At 36.4% G+C, this 24,104-nt stretch overlaps 1 protein-coding gene across 1 annotated transcript in view; it reads left to right on the top strand.

The window, feature by feature from the left end:
* The window catches only part of LOC113238307 (cilia- and flagella-associated protein 61), a 38,979-nt gene extending 15,414 nt beyond the window's left edge, over positions 1–23,565 (top strand). The window contains exons 12-29 of the mRNA XM_026475144.1: positions 226–332; positions 1,429–1,528; positions 2,144–2,255; positions 3,634–3,710; positions 3,905–4,081; positions 5,015–5,093; positions 6,117–6,242; positions 6,688–6,800; positions 7,690–7,821; positions 8,208–8,402; positions 11,832–11,960; positions 13,878–14,038; positions 14,957–15,132; positions 16,954–17,149; positions 19,671–19,840; positions 22,920–23,026; positions 23,260–23,319; positions 23,412–23,565. Of these exons, the coding sequence (XP_026330929.1) occupies positions 226–332; positions 1,429–1,528; positions 2,144–2,255; positions 3,634–3,710; positions 3,905–4,081; positions 5,015–5,093; positions 6,117–6,242; positions 6,688–6,800; positions 7,690–7,821; positions 8,208–8,402; positions 11,832–11,960; positions 13,878–14,038; positions 14,957–15,132; positions 16,954–17,149; positions 19,671–19,840; positions 22,920–23,026; positions 23,260–23,319; positions 23,412–23,565 (2,371 nt within the window). The remainder of the gene's footprint in view (positions 1–225; positions 333–1,428; positions 1,529–2,143; positions 2,256–3,633; positions 3,711–3,904; positions 4,082–5,014; positions 5,094–6,116; positions 6,243–6,687; positions 6,801–7,689; positions 7,822–8,207; positions 8,403–11,831; positions 11,961–13,877; positions 14,039–14,956; positions 15,133–16,953; positions 17,150–19,670; positions 19,841–22,919; positions 23,027–23,259; positions 23,320–23,411) is intronic.
* The last annotated feature ends 539 nt before the right edge of the window (positions 23,566–24,104 follow it).

Raw genomic sequence — 24,104 nt, 5'->3', positions numbered from 1 at the left:
TTAACTTTTGCAAAGCTTCTCTGAGCTGGAATCAATAAGAGGAGTCATTAACCTTAGCCTAGAGGGACGGAGCCTGGTAATTAGTCATACAGGGATATAACCCTAGTATTGACACCAGACTCTCACAATGTGCATAACAGTACAAATCTCTGTATTTTAGTCTTAAGTAAGCCTTGTGAGAGTAATAAATTATCATTCATTCAATCTATTTTTACGGACCTACAGCCCCGGGAATGTTTTTTACAAAAACCTAACAGATAGCAGAACCGAAACGGTGGAGATACTTGATGAATCAAAAATATTTTATCCAAAGAAGGAGACAAAGAAACCTGGTGAGAACAAAAAGTTTGTTAATTAACATGAGATGGATGATTTTTGATGTATCCAGATTGAATCATTTTGAGTTTGTGACATATATTGTAAAGTCGAGTCCATACCATACGTGACATTTGTTGTGACGTATTGTGTCAAACAAGCCGTGACAAAGATACACATGTGGAACATTTTTTTAACGGACTACGTTTTCCTACACTTGCGTCCGCGACGACATGGAAACCTTTCTGAAAATGCTGTGTTAGTCGCTAAGTACTGGTCCAAACAAAATATAAATGTCAGGTCGACACGCAAAGAAGAAGAAGAGTTCAAAACCGGAACGCAGTAATGCTTACGTTTCCGATTGGCGGCAGTACTTCTCTGGACGAACTCTTTCACAAGGAGCTCTACTGCTACTAAAACTATAGGTTTCCAATCAAATATAGTTTCTTTAGAGGATGTCACACTCGCGTTATTATCGTATCTACGTGTCATGTTACAGAGATGGGCAAGCGTCTGGGTTTTAACCCGGCACTTTGTAATGGCGGTTTAAATCAGGTTAAAACCTATTAAATCCCGAAATGGCAAGCAAAAACTATTTATAACTAAATACATATTTTTTGTGAATCGAGTTTTGTTCTAATGTAATGAGATTATTACAAAATGTTTATTGCTTTCTTGTCGGAATAATTCGACGCCCTTCTATTGTATTTAATCGAGTATCCCTACTTAGGATGCACAGATTGTACCCTTTGTGGTGAGAATACACAGGATTGATTGCCTATTTTTTTAGTAAAATTTTTTGTATGGAATTATACCAAATTCCGTACTCGCCGTTTGTGTCCACGATTTTGGGCAAAAATGGGTTAAAACCACCCGGTTTGGGTAAAATCCCAGATTAAATCGGGGCGGTTTGATTGGGTTTTAACCCACTACCCATCTTCAGCCATGTCACTATTACACAGTCTCGGGGTGGGTCTGATCGATATCCGGCGCCATCGGTACAATAACGATAATGTTCTTAGATCGCGTAGCAAAAATCATCCACCCTTGTTGTTATTACGCCGTTTTTGATAAAAATCATATAATTATAACATTTTACATTGATGTCATCAGCGATAGGAATGGGCAAACCTGATAATGTAACTCGTTACACCGGCTCGTCTAACGCAATTCTTTTGGAGTTATTTGCTATGGACCCTGAAATGGATGAAAGGTACTACATTACGAATGTATTTTCTTTGTTCTAATAGTTTTGGATGTAGTTTTATGGCGAGTATTTATAGATGGTAGTTAAAGGACCTTTAGTCTATAGTAGGCAATATGATTTTAGCATTGGCTATTGACATGGTAGAAACAGTTTTATCTAATTCTGCAACAGCGCAAATTCCTTAATTTAATTTATCCGTTTCTACTTAATTAAGCCCACTGCATATTTTTGGCAAGGCTTTAATTAGACCATAAGTAAATACTTCCTTACTTGTTGTTAGGCTGTTTACACAAGGCGCCGCAGCGGCAGCGTTGTTTGCCGTCGTGGGGCCGCAAGAGTTGCGGCGTCATACCGCAGCACCAGCGGTGTGATTGCAGCCCATGCAGGGCGAGTAACTAACACCGTACATTATTAGCAGCTGCGGTTTCAAGTAACGCCGCCGCCGCGGTGCGTGTATGAAAGTGTGTGAACAAATACAAGGGCGACTACAACTGACACCGTAACTACAGCGGCGGCGCGGTGCCGCTGTTTTTACGGTGTCAGCCTTAAATGTGGTACAAAATAAATTAAGAGTTAATAAATAATTTAGTGATGATTAAAAGAAGCAATCTCTATTCGCAGATACGGTTTTGATATGCTCGAAGTTGCTTTCGAGCTGTTTCCAGATAAAAATTACCTCATTTTGTGTCTACCCTCACGTCAGCCGCCATACCCTCTTTTGGAGCATTTTACTGTAAATGTTTTTATGATTTTCTTTTTACCTGTCTATACATTTTTATAATGTAGAATGTAGCAAAAATTCGGACCATACTTCTTAACAATAAATTTAAAGTTTGTACGTGCTTTAATTTGTTTTTTGTTACTAGTAGGTGTGATTACTAGCAGAAGTACGTTTACGTTACGAAAACCTTTGTGTTACGCGAGTATAGGACTTTAGTGCTTGTACATCTATGGTGTAGAGTTAAAATTGTCATTCCTATATTTTAAATAAAATTAGTAATTTTTATTTTCTTTGATAATTATCATGATAATTATCTGACACTTATTTGATATATCTTCGATAAAATTAATTTGCTGAGTCATAGTTTTGTTCCTTCACTTTTTGACTAAATATAACAAACAGTGAGAAAATTATACAAACACGAAGAACAATCTTTGGGTTTGTGAGTATTTTTAATCGATTTCAAAGAAGGAGGAAGTTATATGTTCGGCTGTATGTATGTTTTCTGTACATTTTCCCATTTCTCCGTCAATTGTGGACCGATTTTGAAAATTCTTTTCTTATTTGACAGGGTGCACTCTCGTGGTGATCCCATTGTCACCAAGTTAGTATCTGATGAGGGGATCCATGGAAATCGAGGAAAATCCTCGAATATTATAGGCATGTCAGTGTACTTACCGAATTCTCCATCAATTGTGGACTGATTTTGAAAATTCTTTTTTTTGTTTGAAAGGGTATACTCTCGAGGTGATGGTCCCTGATGCCGACGATGCTGTTTCGGGTTCGTTTCGACTGTTACAAATAAAAAAAATATTTTCCGCAAATAAAATTCGACTTTTCACTTGACACAATACATGTAATCAACAAATCACCGTTACCATGACAATCAGAAAAAAAGAATAAAATGTACAAAGGAGTCCGTAACAGTCCCATTGTCATTAAGAAGTCAGAATCTAATGAGGATCCCCATTCTCCCATGGAAATCGAAAAAAGCCGATAAGCGAACTTTTCAGGTCGGGTTTTTTTTAATGAAAAACTTACAATTATCATATAGACATTTGACTAGTTTGGATACGTCTCTGATACAAACACATGGTACCACATGGCTAGCGGTAGCATGTTGTTCCAATTAAAAATTTAAATATTGAGATAAATATCAAGGTATATTTTTATCAATATAATTAACGTGATAATTATCATGATATTTACCAATGCTAATAATTATCATTTCGAGCCCTGTCAGAAATTAACAAGTCATAAAGCATTTTTATTGACTACATCATAGTTCAACGCGCGTTACATATACATTTACATCCTTACATATTATCCTATGATACAAGGTGGTCAGTCATAGCCGCACATTATACCTACCTGGCGTAACATTTTGCAGCTTGTGGCTCCACTTAGCGGTAGAACAAGATTTATCAACGAATCTTTGTACGTAGCGCACGTTAACTCCGTTACAGGGTAAGTAAAAGTAACATAACATCGCAAATTACCGGCCGTGAGACAAAAAAAATTAAGTTTCCTGTGCCTGTTCTTCCTACCTTATAATGTGGAACCCAGCAGTTTTGTTTTGGGGTTGGAAATAAATAGGGCTGTGGTAGATACCGGTACATATAATATAGTATTTTTATTCTTTCTACTTTTATTTTTAACAGAAGAATGCGTGTGCGACCGGGTGAGACATATGATATAAACGGCATGGGAAGCATAGTGGATCACGCATGTCGCAGGGATGTCATCTTGGACTTATTCGACAACTCCCTGCGCATGCGCAATCTTGAATCGTTCGTGTTTCTCTGTGAGAATGTACCTGTTGGCGTCGCTATCATAGGGTTTGTCCTATAGTACTTATTAATTTTAAGATCCAAGTTTTGGAGTTTCACGGAAGTTGGCGGTTGCACTGTTAACCCGTGTCATTATAAATTCGACTATAATAAAGTTGAAATAAGATGCAGAGATGTTTAAAATATACCTAATTATAGTACAATAAGATAAGTAGTTCAACTCCTGTTCGACGCGTCAATGCTACACGGTAATGTGGTACCGTCGTTGTTTTCTATTTCAATTACACAAGTGCCTTAATTACTTTCTTTGGGATCAGAGGAACTTATGTGATATGCGTCTGGCATGCTGAGAGCATACTAAGCCAGACGCTGTGCCAATTAAGCTACGGAACGAACTACCGGACCTTACGAATTTTTCTATGTGCTTGTTGCAGATCTTTGTTTGGTTTTAACGACTTTTTGTAGCGTGTGTGAGTGTGTCTGTAATATTTAGTTATTTAATTTACATTATTATTTTAGATGTTCCTACTGTAAATATACTTTGAAAAAAATGAAGGTATTCACCGCAGTATTATAATTTTGGTCAAACAGAAGCATACATATTGATATTGTTCTACCAGAATCGCGGATAGGTATCTCGAGTATGGGAGTATGATTATGAAATAGAAATTATTTTATTTCAAATGCTGCATTCGAGGCATTCTTGTTCAAACGAGGCATTCTTGTCGCAAAACTTGTGCGACCCGTGTTATGCAACGCTAGTGCCTCGCGAGATTATGTGAATGTGTGCGTCCGTTCACGGGGCGTGACTGGCATGCACATATACAAGCTTCGATGCTACGTTTGTACGGAGTTACACTACTTGTTGTTGTTATTGTTGTGCTTTGATAATGTATATTTTTTATTTAGGAGTCCCGGGAAACACTTATTTAGGAAAAAAAGTGATAGCGCTAATAATAAATTAGATTTTTTGCGTTTTAGACCGCTAGAAAATGGTCCAGCAATTCGAACGCAGTATGACTTACAGCCTGAACCGAGATGGCCGAATACCGATGGCATCGTGAGTTAACTTCCTTAATTTCTGTAGTTATTATTTGGTATTAATTACCAAATTATATTGTGTTTAAATTATTTTTACACCTAAACCTCGTACAGTAGGATTTTACTCTTGTTTGTTGGAAAAAAGATATTTTGCTCAAGAAGCTATTTCCCATTATCTCTTAGCTTATAATTATAATTATATCTGGTTCATCTTAATAATAATTTAAGTTATTTATTCAGAGCTGAAAAACCTCTCACTTATCAAGTTCTTTAGTTGTCCCGATTGTGTACATATGAGAAATGAAACAATTTTTTTCGGTTCTCAATTGCAAAAATTTGTTTTTTTTTTTGCAATTGAGAATGTTTTGAGCCCTTACAGCTGATTGCTAAAAAATTGTTTAATTTCCAATTTCTTTTACTTTCTATTAGTTTAAAAGGGTTAACTAAACTTATTGTAAGATTGCTCATGGTAACGCGAACTATATTTACGTTTAACGCGACTGTTTCCTTCTGTACTAATAAGCAAAGGATAGTTTAATTTTAGTACAGAGTTCTTATATTTAGACGGCAATTATTTTATCAGAAATCAATGTATTACAAAATTTGACGGTTACTTTTTTATTTACGAGCTTTACACTTATCGGTGGAGTAAACGCCAATCATTTTTGTTCAGTGTCTTAACTTTCAATTTTTGAGACGACAAGGCAAAAACATTTAAATATTTTCATCTAATTCTTCTCCCGCCTCTCTTTCCTTCGATCTTTCCTTCTATAATGCTTTTAAAAAAATTGTCATGACGTATTAGATGCTTCAACATTGGCCTTTCGGTAGCTTTACTTTTGCTGCACTATTCTTAACGCCTCATTGATTTTTCTTTTGTTGTCCAAATCCATCCATTCTTCCTAGCACTACATATTAAATACTTCCAAGTGTTTTTTGCCTCTTTGACAGTACTAATATCGACGGAGATATCTACATTAAGTTTAGTTTGCGTTTGTGTGACTCGACATAAATGTTAACTATAACCTTACTAATAATATAGGTTTTAGCTGGAGTGCTTTCGCCAGTAATGGAGCCCCACACTCGCTGGTTTTTTCGGGAAATTATGAGGAGAACCCGTTACACTACTCTTTTCTGGCGTGTTCAAACGTTCGCGAAGGGAGAATCGGTAAATCTCTTGGTTTTTAGTTAACAAGTCAGCTCTTTGAATACTGTAATGATTCCAAGTAATTATTTCTATAACAATCTCTTGAAAGAATTTAGTATTCCATGAAATTTGAAATATGTAAGAAGAACTTTACCTGGTAATATCATTGAACTACTATTTTTTTATTGGAAATTTCATTAATACAGGGACATTCTTACATAGTTAGAGGCCCAACACACGGAGTCTTAGAAATATCTTAAATTTTATAGAAACTTCCATGGCTAGGTATTAAAGTTTACCAAGTTCCAGAATGTTCATTTTTGGTTATTAATTTACTTTAAAATATGATCATCTCTAGGCATGTGGCTAATTCGTGGTAGGGGTTACAGGTGACAACTACAACACAACCAACACACGACGAGGTATGAACTTTTTTTTTGTAACTTGTATTTTTTTTTACAACTAGGCTCCATCGCGTAATTTGATGTCGTTAACGGAGCGTATGGTGCCCGTTCGTCCTCGGCGTCTGATGCCAAATATGACTGGCAGTAAGCGACTGGATAAAATATTCAAAGACGTGTGAGTTTCCTTTCTTTTTGTGTAAAGATGATACGCCAAGTGTGAGAACGTGCGGACTTCTACTATAGTGTAGCGATGCGAGTCGGCTATGTACGTATTGTTTATATGATATTGCAAGAATTATTATGCAAATTATATAGGGTGGCCGCAGTGGAGATGAAGTAAAGACGAGAAAATATGATGAATAACTATATTAAATTTCCACAAAGGTATTTCTTAAACTAAATAATTTTAAGAACGTCCGAAGTTAGGTACGTTAGGTCTAAAAGTACTTATACGAAAAAGATCTTAACTAAAGGAATTTAGTCTACGTCCGATGTTAGGAACGTTGGGCCGAAAAGTGTCTCATAATTATAATTAAAATGACGAGTTTTGCATCGGTCACGTTGCAATGCACGGGGCGCGCGTTCCGGGGTGCGCGAATGCAAGTGCATTGAACTGACGTTTTAGGTATGTGTGTTATGCAAATCTGGATACATAACTTGCATATCTACGTTGCTGCAATAGTGCAGTTTTATTGTAAAGCTCTGCGGTGTTTTCACCTTTACCGCAAATTATTTCGCAGATTGGTTTAGTACATTTAATGTTAGGTGGTTTCAGTCCGTTTTGTCGGAGACAACGAGAACAGTGCCGCGAAAATTTTGTATGGGTACATGTTTGGTTAGTTAGTATTTTAATTTATCTGTTTGGATTCTATTAAGCGTTTTGTTGATGGGTTGTTTTTTTCTAAAGGGGCTAACATGTTTAACAATGATGGAAGCCCTAAATAAATAAAGAAGTTTTTATTTATTTTAACAATGTCGTGGTCTCATGGCCATAATTATAGAACAATGTACCGACTCTTTTCAATATTGTAAATGCAACAAAATATAAATAGCTGATTTTCCAGAGAGTCTCCGTTTGCTCTATGGATAATTGAGCGGCCAATGACAACCCTGCCCAAGGTGAATGTAAACAACAGCATTGTCATCGTCGGCGCTAGCCGCACGGGACTCGCTTTCTTGGAGACTTTGATTATGGGGTAATGTGCACAAGCTAATTTTCACGTTGACTATAAAATTGTAGAGCATAGACAATAGACCTAATGATTGAAAATAGTGTTGAAACGGATATTTGGCCGAATGCCGAATATTCAGCCAGGAGCAGCCGAAGGAGTAGCCGAATATTCGTCCTAATTAACGCCTTGTATGCGAAATTTCAATATATATTCAGCATTATGGTTGTTCCTTGGGCGGTCAACTATAACGTCTTAAATTTTTACATTGACGTTACGTCTATGACTTCAAAAAACAGATCCCGATCACACCCCAGGCCTTTTGAAGCGGTCTGAGAATAAACTGACTATTAATTTAAATTATTGATCTACATATGTCCTTATTGTGATTGTTTATCTTTTATTTATTATAGGCCGGCAGCAAAATACCTAACATTCACAAATATAACACTGGTATCAGACTACGGTCTGCCAATGGTGAGTGAATATTTGAAAGCTGCAGAAACAAGTCTGCCGAGAGAGGGACGGTATACCGATCAGTATCTTCGAAGGCTTCCTTTCAGCTTCTACGCTGATATTATGGTTGCATCCTTAGTCAAGATTGACAGGTATGTTGCTATAATACTTTTAAGAAAATTGTCATGACGTATTAGATGCCTAAATGATTGCCTTTCGCTAGCTTTACTTTTGCTGCACTATTCTTAACGCCTCATGGATTTTTCTTTTTGTCCAAATCCATCCATTTTCCATCCATTCTTCCTAGCACTACATCTCAAATATTTCCAAGTGTTTTTTGCCTCTTTGACAGCACTAATATCAACGGACACATGTACATTAAGTTTAGTTTGCGTTTGCGCGACTCGACATAAATGTTAACCATAACATTACTAAAAAAATATAGGTTCTAGCTGGAGTGGTTTCGCCAGTAATGGAGCCCTACACTCGCTGGTTTTTTCGGGAAATTATGAGGAGAACCCGTGATACTACTCTTTTCTGGCGTGTTCAAACGTTCGCGAAGGGAGAATCGGCAAATCTCTTGGTTTTTAGTTAACAAGTTAGCTCTTTGAAAACTGTAAGGCAATGATTCCAACTAATATTTTCTATAACGATCTTTTGAAAGTATGGAATATGCAAGAAGAACTTTACGTGGTAATATCATTGAACTACGATTATTTATTGTAAATTTCTTTAAAACGGGGAAATTCTTACATAGTCATATGGGCATATAATCTACTGAGCAACACATGGGAAGACATTTGCTATCTCTGCTCAATAGTATATCAACTTAGGTTTTCAAGATTGCTATACATTTTATTTTATTTTATTGTAAACAAATTAGCTTAAGAACTAAAGCGATGTATTATAAACCCTTTTTCTGCTACATTTTTTCTAACATAATTGCGACGGTATTACTCTTAAAATTTAAACGTTAATTAAATTAAAATTTTAACGCTACTGGATTCAACAAAAGGACGAATTCCTGGGCATGTGTTAGTTTTCCTTATACAGGTTGAATCAATGTGTTGGAGCAATAAATATATTGAATCCGATACGTTAGATCCACTTTGTTAATGAATAATGACAAACGTAGATTAATACAATTAACGCAAAGATTTTATATTATGATTTTTTTTGTTTATTTATTATCAATGAAGTGTTATTAAGTTTATATTTTATGTTTTTTCGCGTAAGGTCTCTTTTTAGTGAAATTGGTAATTCACTTATAAGGCTGGGAATACAATAGCTAGTCTGTTGTCTACCGTACTCATTCTTAGTTTTACACTTGATGAGTATAGATAGCATTAGATTTTCCGCGGGTTTGCTTATAATGGGTGTATGTTTTTTGTATGTCGGTGTTAAAAAATTCTTCTACCAGTAACATGTACCTACTTGATTTTGTCATGGATTGGCATAACTTTGCAGTGTTTAAATAACGACTGTGTCTTTTATATTATATTGAATTTTTTTAGGTACTATTGTTTTCATGAATCTAAGTTGCAGTTCATAAATTTTATCTAAGTGAGTATTAAACGTTCTGCCATAGCTGCTCAATCAATATCCAATGATTGATTCACATAAGGATTTATATAGTGTCAACAGAATGTGATAGGGGATTTTGTATTTAATTAATGAGAATTTGGCGTAGAGTGCTCCTAGTTCCGTACAAATGTACGTGATGTGCGCATTCCTCTTAAACCGACTGTCAATTATTAACCCCAGATACATTTCAGTATCAACTGTGTCTATCTTCTACAATTGCAATTTGTAGTAAATAATTTTAAATGCAGGCATGTGTGACTATGTGCAATGAGTTCCAGTTTACGGGGAGATATATTTTGGCTGGATGAAATATACATCAACTTAGTTTTTAATGGATTTATAACTAGGCGCGCATCGTGCGACCACATTGACAATAAGGAAAAGTAGTTTTTAGACGATTTATAGCTATTCCTATATCGTATCTGCTGAATATAGGTAAGTATCACCAGCAAATTGATATATCTCACATTTATTAATAACGTTGTTAGATCATTAACGTACGTTAGGTATTGCAATGGTTTAAATACTGAACCTTGCGCTGTGCCTTGTGTAACGTATTCTTTCACACTGGTGGCATCACTAACCTTGACGTAAAAGGCTCTATTGGTTAAGTAATCATTGCACCACTGTATACGCCTGATCCCGCAGTCATCTAACTTTTCCAGTAGCAATTTGTGTTGAAGGGTGTTAAATGCCTTATTGTAGTCAATAAAAGCAACCAATACGTGTTTCTTATTATTAACGTGCATACTGACGTCGTCAGTAAAAGTCGACAACAACTGATTAGTACTTTTTCCTCTTTGAAATCAGTACTGTTTACTGTTAAGTATCTGATTAGATTCATAGAGAGTAAGAATTTGATTGCTAATGAATTTGTCTATTAATTTATCAATCACAGGAAGGATGGTAATCCGTCTATAATTTTCATAGTCGTTTTTAGAAGCCTCTTTAAGAATACATTTCTAAACTATTTTTAGTTTTAGACGTAGGAGCCGCGGATTAGGATGTGGCATCACAGGGTGTCGCGTCGTCGCAACTGTGTTGTACTACATATAAATCAGAACGACATGCCACACGGTGCGTTGAAACAGAGCGCGTCGATGGAACAGCTCGTGTGGCACCCAGTTCTTTGAAATAATAACGTTGCGCTACCGGCAACGCCTGTGTGGCATCACTCTAACTGGTTGACTTTACCATCTCAGTCAGCCGTGACCGTGGAGGTCCCATCAATCAACGTCCTCAGAAAGTCGGAAAGGATCCGAAACGTAGATTTGTTTGAAAAAATAATTATCTAGATCCGAAAAAATAGTAGGGACTAATTCCAATCTCAATACTAATTTTCAGGTTTTCTCTACCTAATTTCGGTGGCAATTTTTATTATTTAAGTATTCGAGTATATTATCTTGAATTATAAATAATATTTTAAGTTACTGCACTCGAACATTAAATAATACTTCATGATAAAGTTCTAGAATATTCGAACAATAAAAATTGCCACCGAAATTACGTAGAGAAACCTAATCTGAAATTAGGTACCCTAATTTGGGTCGGACCTCGGCTCCGACTACCTATTTACAGCCTTTGGAGTCGAAACCATTGGTCCGTGGGGTCATGGTGTCCTTCATCTGTATAAAATTTTATCCAAAAAATTAATAGATTGTCTGGGAAACCCAAGGGCCGGCAGCACCTTGCCCAACGGATTATAGCATAGCCATACAAAGGGCGAACGCTGCCAGCATCTTAGACACCTTGCTGCGGGGACCCCATTTTATTCATATAATTTAATCCTAGTTGCACTTTCTAGTATTTAAGCTTTCATTGTACCTTATCTGTATATTGCAACTTATTGTCTAATAAAATTGCCCATTTGGTACCCTAGTATATTAAAATGGTCTGTTTAGTAGAACTATCGGGTACCTATAATTTTTTTGAAGTAAAATTTGTTACTAAATTTTCAATTAGAATTTTAAGTTTTACGAATATGTTTGATGTTCCAGGAAAAAAAGATGCCTTCATTTCAGGGGAGGAGGAATAAAGTATTACGATGAATTAGTGTTATGTGTTGGCAAGCAGTTTCAGCATCCAGAATATCTTAAAGAGTCGCTTATGCTTGCCAATGAAATAAAGTGAGGCAATTGCATTATTTAAATATTTGTTCGATTCTTATATAACCGTTGGTTTTCGGTTATGGTACTCATAGAATACTGTACTATATGGGTGGAAAAAAATCAATGGGTCATGAAGGGGATCCTTTATTGTTTAAGATACTTAATTTCACTTAAAAAACATTCTGTTCTTAATGTGAATCTCCCAGAGTTTTTTGAAAAGCTTACTTAAGCCGGAAATTGAAGTAACTAAAATTGCAACAAATAAATACTCACTATTTTATTGACCCAAATGAATATTGCAGAGATTTTATCCTTATCATTGATCTTGATGATTATTGCAATAAAGTAGTGAGGGCTTATTTTTTGCATTTTTAGCTGCTTGGATTTCCGGTCTGCAGGTCGATTCAGAATCTTACGATAACTCTGTTGTCGACCGTTTCGATTTGATATCGTACGATTTCTTTTCATTTTTATTCACAATAACCGAAACAAACGTCAAACTGTCGTATTCGAAACCGAACCGACATGACGTCAGACCCGTACGATTAATTGATTGTAATATGGAAATCTCTTATTTTTTTAAATAAAGTCTGGTTTTAGTTAAATTTTATTCATTTATTTCAAAGACTAATGCATTCCTATATTTTATATTTTTAAAGTCTTAAAAATGTATATAAAAGGATTTAATTTTTCTTATAATCTATATTCACCGACTAACTCCGTAAACGCTGTTGAATAACGATATCGTATCCGAATCCGAATACAACGTTTAACTTGAATGTTCTGAATAGCTCGGAAAGCGCCCTTCGATTCGAGAACGACATCCAATCGAACGATTCGGTTAAAATATCGAAGAGTTCTGAATCGGGGTCCTGGTAAACTTTTAAGTAAACATGTAAAGCAGTTATTCATATTAAGAAAAATAAAAGATTTCTTTCTTTAAGAAATGTTTTATTTTTCATAACACAGTCTGCGTGCTACGTACTATGCCGCCTTAAACGTTTGTAAGTAATGTAGAACAATGTACTATTACGTTTAATTTCTTTTATTTTATCAAAGAACGTAAAATTTATTTGGCCATACGAAATCTTAATAGTTACGTCATTTTTCTACAACATTAAATATAATAAAAATTTCATAGGATAAGTAAGCACTACTCACACATACCAATGCTCGCTGGCACTCACTCACAACGTCGTCAATGTATATTGACGACAGTACTATTATTTTGTTATATTCGTTTAATGGCCTGAAGAAGAAACGTGTAATAAACGTTTGCATTAATGTATGAGAAAAATATTTGCCACAGCGCATCAATCGACAAAAGCACGGTCGTCGCGCGAATGTATTAGGTTCAATTTATATTGCGGCGAAATGGAATGGAATGGAATGGAAGCGTTAATTTCATCACGCTGCTGCGCGAGAAGGCGCGCACGGTCGCTGGAATACTCGAGCATTCCAGCGACTGCGCCTTGGGGCTATAGTATTTTGTTGACGTTTGACGTCACACAGCACCTGCATTTGACCATAAAGTTCATTATGCTATGTATAACATCGTTACAAAAATTTGCTTCAATACCGTTCCGCCGCAATATAAATTGAGCCTTAAGCATTTAAGGTAGTTCCCCTTCATGCCCTATTGCTTTTTTTTCGTCCTGTACATATTTCCGCGAGTATCATAGACACCCGTTTTGACGAATAAATCCTGACGATGCGATCGACAGCTAGTCACTTAGCTTCAACTTGCTTGAAAGATTGGTCTTGGTGATTATGTTGTAGATGCTTATGTCCTGTCCAGAGTACACCGACCCCGACGACCGCATAGGGGTCAATTCAATTATATCCAAAAGTAGACTGATTGTACTATAATGTTTGATGCATTGACCTGTACGGGTCTTACCGGTAGTATGGATGTAAATACTTTTTTTTATACAGAAAAGGTAAACCCTGCGATCGTATGCTGATGGACAATCCGAAGTACCAGCCGGATAAGGTTCCAAACCCGTCTGAGCTGCCGGTCAACATGATGCTAGTCAACAGCTTGAGCCAAGCTAATATGAGCTTTAACAAGCTCTTGCACATGATTTCAGAAAAAAGTCAGTACTTTCTTAAATTTTATTTTACTATCGTACGGATAACTGAGAAACCCAGAGATCTTTAGAATTATATGTACACGTTAACACTTTCGTGTTTTTTTTAAAGAATGTAGTAAATATATGGTCTCAAAATAAGGAATTCTCTTTGAGCAGTGAAATTAATTCCGAAACTCTACTCAATACCCAGATTAAACCCACTTCAGAAAAGTTCCCCAATTAGTCCTACCGGAAAGCGAACCTGGGGCCACCTCATCTAGCGCCCGTAGTGCTAACCACTTGTCTTTCGAAGTCCTCATGAATAAACGTAAAATTTGTTGAAATTATTTCCTTGAATTTTTCGTTGGCTTATAATCGGGGGACTGGATGTAGGCTGGAGTTCCACGCCTATGTTGTGGATACTCCAAAGATTCGCGTGAAGCGTTATGTTTCCACATTTATATGGCGAAAGTCTATGGTGTGGAATTCCCTGCCTATAGACTTGTTCCCTGAACGGTGTTACTTGGGCTTTTTTAAGACAAGAGGGAAATAGCAAAACGTGTGTGAATGCTCCATCGCCGGACTCATCGTCATTTTACATCAGGTGAGACGGAGGTTAAATGCGTTCTTATTGTAATATATAAAAAAGAAATGGTATCTAAATATATTACATATATACATACTATATACACTTCTTAACTTCTTAATTTTCCAAGTACCTAACATGTGTTTAAAAATATGTATATTTTCCAATTGAATAAGTTAATTAACAAATTCTCGTTAATTGAAAATATTCCTTATCAAAAAATATGGATCGGTTGTTGAAAAAAATTGATGTTTAAGTTTATTTTCCGCCAATAATTTCCAGTAGAGTGTTTATAATAAATATTTTGGTGAGACACTAAAATCAATTTAGTATTTGTTACAACATTGCATTTACAGAAGACGATCTAAACTCGGAGAACCCAGTGGTAGTATATGGCGACTGCATCGAAGCATATTGCTGCATGGCGGCGCTATTGGAGCTTGGAGTCATGAGTTGGGAGATCGTATTTGTTGAACCATTCCCGTCGGATGATGTTAATAAAATGAGAATCAACTGCTTCAATGATGAAGATGTAAATGATGTGCAGGGTTATTTTTAATCAAGAAAAACCGTTTTAACGTAATATATATAATGGCGTATTTACCATTCGCCTTGCCGACGCACCCAGTCTTTTCGGTTGACTTCGGCTGCAAACTACCGTCATCAGACGACTCACTATTTACACCGGGACTCAAGTTTACTAATTTTCTGAGATTATATTACTGTTATGATAATGTTCGTTATTCTGCTAAAATCTAATTGCAATGGCAGTTCAATATCAATATAATGTCACTGAAATGGCAATGGCGTTCATTCATTCAATCGCTACCGATCAATGTTGCCTTACTAAAATTACCATAAAAACATCGAGTATATAACCAGAAATAGAGACGAAATATGGGCCTTCCATCTCTGGCAACTCATCATTCAAATGGACCTTATATCACTTTTAAATATCAACTCTCGTTTGCGCTGAAATTCGAAATTAGACAGCTGTAATAGTACAGCGCCAACAACTGACCTGTGTGTACGTTTCCCGTATATTTCAAAAATATTCTGTATTTATTGTAACAAATATAATATCTCTAACAATGTTCCATTCTGTAGTGTGGGAAAAATAGCAAAACACATAATTACAAAACAAACGGAATCACATTACATCGGTAACTAAATATTAAATACGTAATTTTTAAATTTTCCCATTGTAGCAAAGCTCAAGTTAATCTGGTCGATTTGAAATGAAACAATTGACGACACCCATCAATTGTTTCGAATTCGGGCTGGCCAACCGGAGCGCAGTAGTCACCGTAATGATTTGGCAGAATAGCTTTCAAACAAATTAAATCACATTTCGTCTCTATTTCTGGTTACATACTCGATGCACAGAAATTATTATGCATATTTTAATTTTTATCTCAGCAATTTAGTCTTCTAAATAAACATATAATATATAACTCAATAATCGATTTAAGATTTGACTGCCTCCGTGGCCGAACGGTTACCATGCCGGACTGCCACGCAGAGGTCCCAGGTTCGATTCCCGGGCCGGGAGAAATATTTATATGGCCTACATTTATTTCTCTCGTGAGTTTGGGTGTAATTTGTGGTTTTCTATGTGTGTGTCCATAGCACCCGCGACACAGGGTTTCCCTAGTGCGGGGCTATGTTGAGTATGTGCGTTATTATTATTAAGTACTTAAATTGTAAGTAAAAATAATCGAATCATCGACGTGCTGTCGACTCGCCATTGAAAAGTAGAATACCCAAAAATTGCAATGGCAGTTGAATTGTAGCGAGTGCAAGCTATTCACAAGCCATTACTCAACTTTTAGGAGAATACCTAATGCACAAAATCCTGCTCTTCATAAAATTAGCGACTTGGGGCCCGGGTAGCTTGCTGCCTACGGCGGGCAAGCTAAGATTATTTTTTCTTTATAATGTCAAGGGACGGGACGAACAAGTCGTGCGCCTGATGGTATACTACACGCCTGTCCATAACAGCTGCACTGCCACGCAGCTCTTTGCACTACCACAGCGCCCGTCACCCTGAGATATAAGTTGATAAGTCCTATGTGCCTGTAATTTCACCAGCACCCTTACCCATCAAAACCGGAACACAGTAATGCTGACATCACTGCTTGGCGGCAGAAATAGATAAGGTGGCAGTACTTCCCTGGACGAACTCTTTCACAAGGAGCTCTACAGCTCTATTCTATTCTGCGGCAAGGTAAATAGAGTCATCTGACAAATGGACGCTTTTCTGGAGAGGTCTACGTCGTTCAATAGATTTACCTGTTGGGCTTGGATGAATTAATGTAAATATTTATTAAAATATGCTATGAATTGCTCGCAGGTAGACGAAAGAGTGCAAGAGAGCCTAGACATTCTCGGGATCCGTGTTTATAGAAAGTACCGACTCTCTAAGTGGACGTGTTTAAACGAACGCATATATTCCCTACGGCTGATGTCCCTGACGCATTGTATTAACTTACCTTGCTTTGCGCTATTTTATTTCGGATTGAAGGCTATTAATATTCACGCATTCAAAGGTTTCACTTGGGACAATTTATATCATTTTCATCGACTACCGTTATGTAAATGTACTATATATACATACATTCTTGACATACTTCATTCGTTTCCTCCATTTGCATCAGTCTTATCTTACGATCTAATTTAGTGTTGATATAATAATACGTTTCCGTGCACATCCACTCTATAAATATGTACCGTTACTTTACTAACGTCCATTATTGTTTTTAAACCATCGAACCATTGTCTTTCCAACATAGCATGCATACCCTTTTTCATCCTAATAAGTTTCACATAATTTCGCATCACAATTTTTTTTTATCATACCAACAGACGGGACGAACAATTCGTTTGCCTGGTGGTAAGTGCCTGTCTACAACAGTTGCAATGCAACTCAGAGCTTCAAATCACAAAGATCTGACGGACACTGCCACTGCGTCCGTTACTCTGAGACAAACCTTGACGAGTCCTATGTGTACTTTCACCATCACCAGAAACTCAAAATCGAAACGCAGTAATGCGTTACTGCTTGACGGCAGAAATAAATAAGGTGGCAGTACTTCTCTGGACGACTCTTTCACAAGAACCTCTACGAGTACTACTTACTTTGTCTGTAAGAGTGAGAATTACACGTACTATTATGCAACGTTTCAATTTTTACACCAATCCGTCTACTTATTTAGCTTCTTCTGCCATACAAATATTCTTTAGTGCCCCGATGATCAATCAGACATGTAATTTTTGACAAATTTTGACTACCCATAAAGGAATTCCGTTTTTCAATCTTCTTTCAATATCAAATGTTACTGTTAACATCATTTGTTGAGAGATAAAGAGGTGTAATTTGGTCGTATATTGTACGCATCCACCCTATCACTACATTCAAACTTCTTCAAGTTGTATATACTGCATAGCTATGTAATAAATATGCAATAGCAATGAATACATATTGCATTGACTATCTGGTAGGTAAGTTAAAGGAAATAATTCTAACCATCTTACACTCTTCGTGCTACTCCATCTCGTGTGTAGATGTCGCTACCTGCCTCATCCAGACCTCAATGCGTAAGGTACTTGAGCGTAACACGAGCTTGCAGGGGATTATATTTCGATTGCGTTTTAAATACAGTTGGAAGTTTAAAGAGACCAATAATACGGCTATCTTACGCGTCATTAAATTTTTAAAGCAATGGGATTGGTTAAATAAATCTTCTATTGTATTTTGAACTTAAACGAACTAAGAGTGTTAAGATGGTATTAAGCTTTTAAGCTAGGGTGGTTTAAAGTACTAACATTTACATAAGTATTGTGTTATATATATATAGCACATATTCAAATCCATTAATTTGATATGCGTATTGGTGTATAAGCCAGCCAGCCACTAATTTATACTAACGTATATTTTAGGGAGAGTGCTGCTGTTCATCAGTCCGAACTCGTCGCGGCATTTTTAGGAGATATTTTTATATTTTTTCTATATTAAACATTAAATATAATATAAACTATCCTGTTATCATCATCTTTAACCCCAATACTCCCCACTATTAGGTATGTATCTATTCTAAGTAGACGGTTTTGGTTCCTAGGCCGTAGTCATCTAAGCTGGCCCCTTATGCTCTCTGGGGATGAGCTCCTTAAATTTTCCCGCCATGTAAACATCATGATTTCTCTTTACTGTTAAAGCCAATGACAATAAACTAAACTGTATATGATTTGAAGAAAAAAAAAAAGACTAAGCCCCCTTGGTGGAATCGATTTCACCCAAGATCTTTTACATAAGAAGCGTTATTCCATCTAGACTGTCACTGTTTTTTTTAATCTTCATAAATTTAACTTAAAGTAAGTTTCAAATTATTGTTAAAAAAATTATTACATTGACACTACATTTTTAAATGATATCTTCTAAGTAGGGATAGAATAGTGCACTATTTGTTAGTACTAGATTGTGGTCAAAATATGGTAAATTTTCATGACCTAAAACCATGTAAAATTTCACGTACAAGTATTAGAGATGTCGACAGTTCTTCGTTTAGTATCGATGGTATACACTATAATTATCGCGACCCAGAACTTGGCGACACTAGTAACAACGAGCTACTCAAAAGTAATTTTATCCTTTTGTAGATAGTGTTACTTTTCAATAAAACAATCGCATGTTGCACAAACATCTATTTCACAATTTTAATCAAGACTCTGTGTAATGTTGCTATGTGTACATATTATATATTATTATAATGTATAATATGTAGATTTATTACGTACATGAACTACGTTGATATTATATTTTATACCATATAAATTAATCATTAGCTTACATTGTTTTGTTCTTCTTGTTTTAAGCATAGCACCCTGTATGTATGCACAATGTATTGTTTTTTTTTCTGTTTGACCCTGTGGTTGGCTGGTACAGAATGGTATATAAGTCCGCCATTTGTACTTCAGTGTATTGTACAATAAAGTTTAAATAACTAAAACGAAAGCATGATTAAAATATCAACTTTCAAATGCAGCTTATTTAACTTGCTATTTCCTCTCCAGCTATAAACGAATGCGGTTTAGTGTACGATGGGGGGCTAGTGGTAGGTCCACATTTTGAAACAAACGATCCTCATATATACGGCGCTGGCACATGCACGCAGTACTCGAGAAAGTTGTACGCGTCACGTTACAAGCATCGATATTTTAGCTCGGAGGACGTAGGCGGGGCGGTATGTACGACATGCATTAAATACAGTCAAGAGCACATCAAGATTGACACTTTGTACTTTGGACCGTTCTTATCGTAAGCGGCATAGAGTTGGATTTATTAAGTGTCAAGCTTGACGTGCTTTTCACCCTGTACATACCAAGTAGCTACTCGTATTAGCTAGATATATTAAGCTGGCTGTACTTGTTATGAATAACGCATTTTCGTTTCGGTAATTTTTGAGATATTGACTTAGTTTTTTTTTCTAATAAAAATGTCAATTACACACATCAAAAAAAGTTTGCGATCACTTCGAAAAACTGAAATCTTTTTTGTTACTGTAGATTATATTATTATTTTTTCTTCTTTTTAGATTCTTTATTTAAAAATAAATTAGAACATAAAACAATGACCCCGTTCAATTGTTTTTTCATATAAAAAGGCTTTCAGTCCTAGCTTACGCTCATTCAGAAATCTGATTTAGTCAATTATAAGCGATTCAAGATATTTTTCGCGGAAAGTTGTGATTGAAAAAATGCCAAGAGGATTATCAGAGGTTTTACGAGCTAGAATAGTAACTTTGAGGGAAGAAGGATACACCACGAGAGTAATAGCACGCAGACTTGCTATATCCCAATCCTGTGTCGTGGCTACGTTGCAGAGGTATCACGGAATGGGGAATTTAGCTGACCGACCCCGCAGCGGTCGTCCAACTGTTTTGACAGCTGCCCAAAAGCGCTATATTAGATTGCTGGCAGCCCGTGATCCAACAATCAACGCCACTAAAATAAAAGCAGAAGTCAGGGCCGCCTCTGGGCTTGAAGTTAGCACGCAGACCGTTCGCAATTGCTTGCACCAGGCTGGATTACGAGCACGGAGGTCTTGGCGAGCTCCGCTCAATTCCCGGCAACGTCAACAACGAAGATTGCAGTGGGCTAGACTTCGGCAAAATGAAGAAGGTGAGGACGAAAACATTTGGCAAAACTGTCTCTTCGTTGACGAATCCCGAATCAGCACTCATCCAGATAACCGACGTGTCCGTGTCTGGAGAAGACCAGGCGACCGTGAAAGACAAAGAACTGCCACTGGAACAGTTCAGCAAGGCGGAAAATCGGTGTCCTTTTGGGGTGGCATTATGATTGGAGCTAGAACGCCTTTGATCCCGTATCGGGGCTTCATGACAGCAGACATGTACAAAGCAGTTGCTATTGATGATATCGTCAGATCATTCCGAGTAAACCATGGGCACCAATTTGTACTGGTCGATGATAATGCGCCCGCACATCGAGCTCAACGAGTCAATGCTGCTCTTCAAGAATACGATATCACACGATTAGACTGGCCTGCCGGCTCGCCCGACTTAAACCCAATAGAGCACGCGTGGGATGCTCTTAAATGAGCAGCATGGAACCGTGAGCCACGTCCTCAGACAGTTCCAGAGCTCAGGGAAGCCGCTATTGAAGAATGGGATAGGTTACCCCAGGAAATGCTGGATAACTTGATCCTCAGCATGCCCAGGAGGATCTTCGCATGTATTCGAGCCAGGGGAGGAGTTATTTTATATTGAATTCACACCTTTTAATAATAAATTGTTGTTTAAGTTTAATTAAACAGTCTTTTTCTTTCTATGAAATTTCTATCACTATTACATTATGATTAATGGCTCAATTTTTTAAAATAAAGAATAAAAAATAGTTTTATATTTTAATTTCAAACAGGGTATTCCTATTTAAAGAAAGCATACAACATAGATTTTTTCTTGATAAAGTTAAATTTAAAGAATTATAGGAGCTTATGCTATTGATCGCAAACTTTTTTTGATGTGTGTATGCTGATTTTGCTTAAGGGTCAAAACTACCTCACTCGAATTCAAATGTTTCCCATACAAATATGGTTTATTTTGCTTGGGTCGAGCAGCAGAGACGTCTGGCTTTATTTCAGAATTTTAATAAATTAAATAATTTCAAAGAAATTAATGCCATTTGAAAAATGTATATCGTATAGTATATACGTGTTCAATTTACTTCAGTTGATATAAAAAAAATAATTGGTAAAGTACCGATTGAATACAACGGTTTTCTTGTAAAATGTCGAGGTATGTTTGTGTTTTTTTTAGGAATCGTGTTTTTACACCGTGTAATCAGTGCATATCCTCAACTTTACTATATATTTTTTCCAAAGTGATTGGATTCAACACTTTCACAGTTAGGCGGAACCATCGAGTATATAACCAGAAAGAAGACGAAATGTTATTTCTTCTTTTAAATGTTATGGCCCCATCGAAATAATCAATGATTTTGCCAATGTCAAGTAAAAATAACTAGGTACGGTAGTTTAGTATTATTATAAAAATTATACAAAAAAAATGGCGATTTCGCCAATGTCCTGAAATGTTATTTAATTTGTTTGAAAACTGACAAATCGTTACGGTGACAACTGCGCTCTGATTGGCCAGCCCGAATTCGAAACAAATGACGGGTGTCGTCAATTATTTCACTTCAATCGACCAGTTTAACTGGAGCTTTGCTTCCATTATAATGGACGAGAATCGAAAAATTACATATTTAATTACTGATGAAACGTGATTCCGTCTGTTTTATAATTAGATGTTTTGCTGTTTTTGCCACACCACCGAATGGACCAGTCCTTTATTAGAGATATTATCTTTATTACAATAAATACAGAGTATTTTTGGTTTTTGGTACGTGTGCGCGTGAGAAAAAGAGTGCATATTTGATGTGAGCGATGAAAAATTTATATCGAAACTGATAAAGAACATTTTGAATATTTCATTTGCTTCTGCTCAAAATTAATTAGCACCGTATACATTTTCAAATTCTAAATTTATTAGACCATTGTGTAAACCTCTTATAGGAAGTTACATTTCAGTATCAATTTTGGCGAATTAGATCATTCCATAACTTTTGACGGTTGTTAAATAAAGCGGATAAGAGATAACCTTAGGATACGGGCAGCTGCTCTTTTTGTATGTATTTGAATGGCACCTATGTTTATAAAACTTGCCTATCAACTATGGCTAAATTGAAGTCCAATATGGGGGCAGTGGCGATTTTCGATAACGAACGATAGCGTGTTTTCAGCTAGCCCAACTGTTCCTGCGTCACTTCGATCCCTTCGTTGTAATGAATCCGGATTTTGCACCATGTCCTTCGGAACTATTGCCGAGATACGATTCAACTATGTTGCGGTAAGTTTTTTACGTTTTACGTTTTACAAAAATATTAAAGTAAATGATGGTGACGAACATTTCCCAAGTAACCACAAACACAGAGGCGGCTTTCAGTGTTTCAGGATTCTTATGAACTCGTACATTACAAAAATTCCCGCGCCCGGAGCGCTTCCGCGGCCGCCTCTGTGTGGCCAGAGCATAAATTTATTTATTTAAAGATATTTTACATGATTTATTTTAATTTTTCACAGTAATTTTTCACATTCGAGTATACCAGAAGGGCTACGAGTAGATATGAGTTCGTCCAGAGAGTAAGCTTCGTTGTATATTTATCCGTTTCGTTAAACATACTTTCTCTCTTTTTGTAGTCGGGTAGTCATAATTAAAGTGAGTAACTTTGTAGATGGAAACCTGTAATGAAATTCGAATCACCCATATTGATTGCGGGGACTTTTCCGGGTCCTTTGTACTATATGAAGTTGAGGAAACCTGGTCGAGATGTGCCCATGGAAGTTCAGAAGAATTTGCCACATCAGGTACCTACTGTTAAATCATAGTAGTTACCAAAACTTATTATTTATGTATCAACAGGTATATCGAGGTCTATCTTTATATTAATAAGGAGGTGTATATACAGCATAACGTACACGTCCTTAAATTTGTATAGAATTGATATTCAATTATTTTTTTGTGAAGTTACTCCACTAGTTTGTTATAATTGTTAGTACAAAGATCCATGGATTTCATAGATGGCGCTACGGCTAAATAGTCGTTGAAAATCAAATATAAAAGATCCGACAAAACAAGCACATAGAAAAATTCGTGAGGTCCGCTGGTTTATTTCGTGGCTTGGTTGGCAAAGCTTCTAGCACTGGCGTTGCTAGAACTTGTCGGTTTGAATCCGGCCGAATCGAAGGAATTTTTTCTAAGTGTTCGATGTTTGTATTAATAATTATACACGTCCTTATTAAACTGTCAGTACAGTTCGGACACTTTACTCGAGCCATTGTCACGTTCTTCGCGATGTTCATTCGAGTACCAGCGAATTAAAGCACTTTTTGTTATAAGAATTTTGCCTATACTTTTTTATAATATA

This window comes from Hyposmocoma kahamanoa, unplaced genomic scaffold (assembly GCF_003589595.1).
Source record: "Hyposmocoma kahamanoa isolate Upper Pololo Valley unplaced genomic scaffold, ASM358959v1 95, whole genome shotgun sequence".
Lineage (NCBI taxonomy): Eukaryota > Metazoa > Arthropoda > Insecta > Lepidoptera > Cosmopterigidae > Hyposmocoma > Hyposmocoma kahamanoa.
Note: the sequence above shows the minus strand (reverse complement) of the source record. Positions and strands in the feature narration are given on the sequence as shown.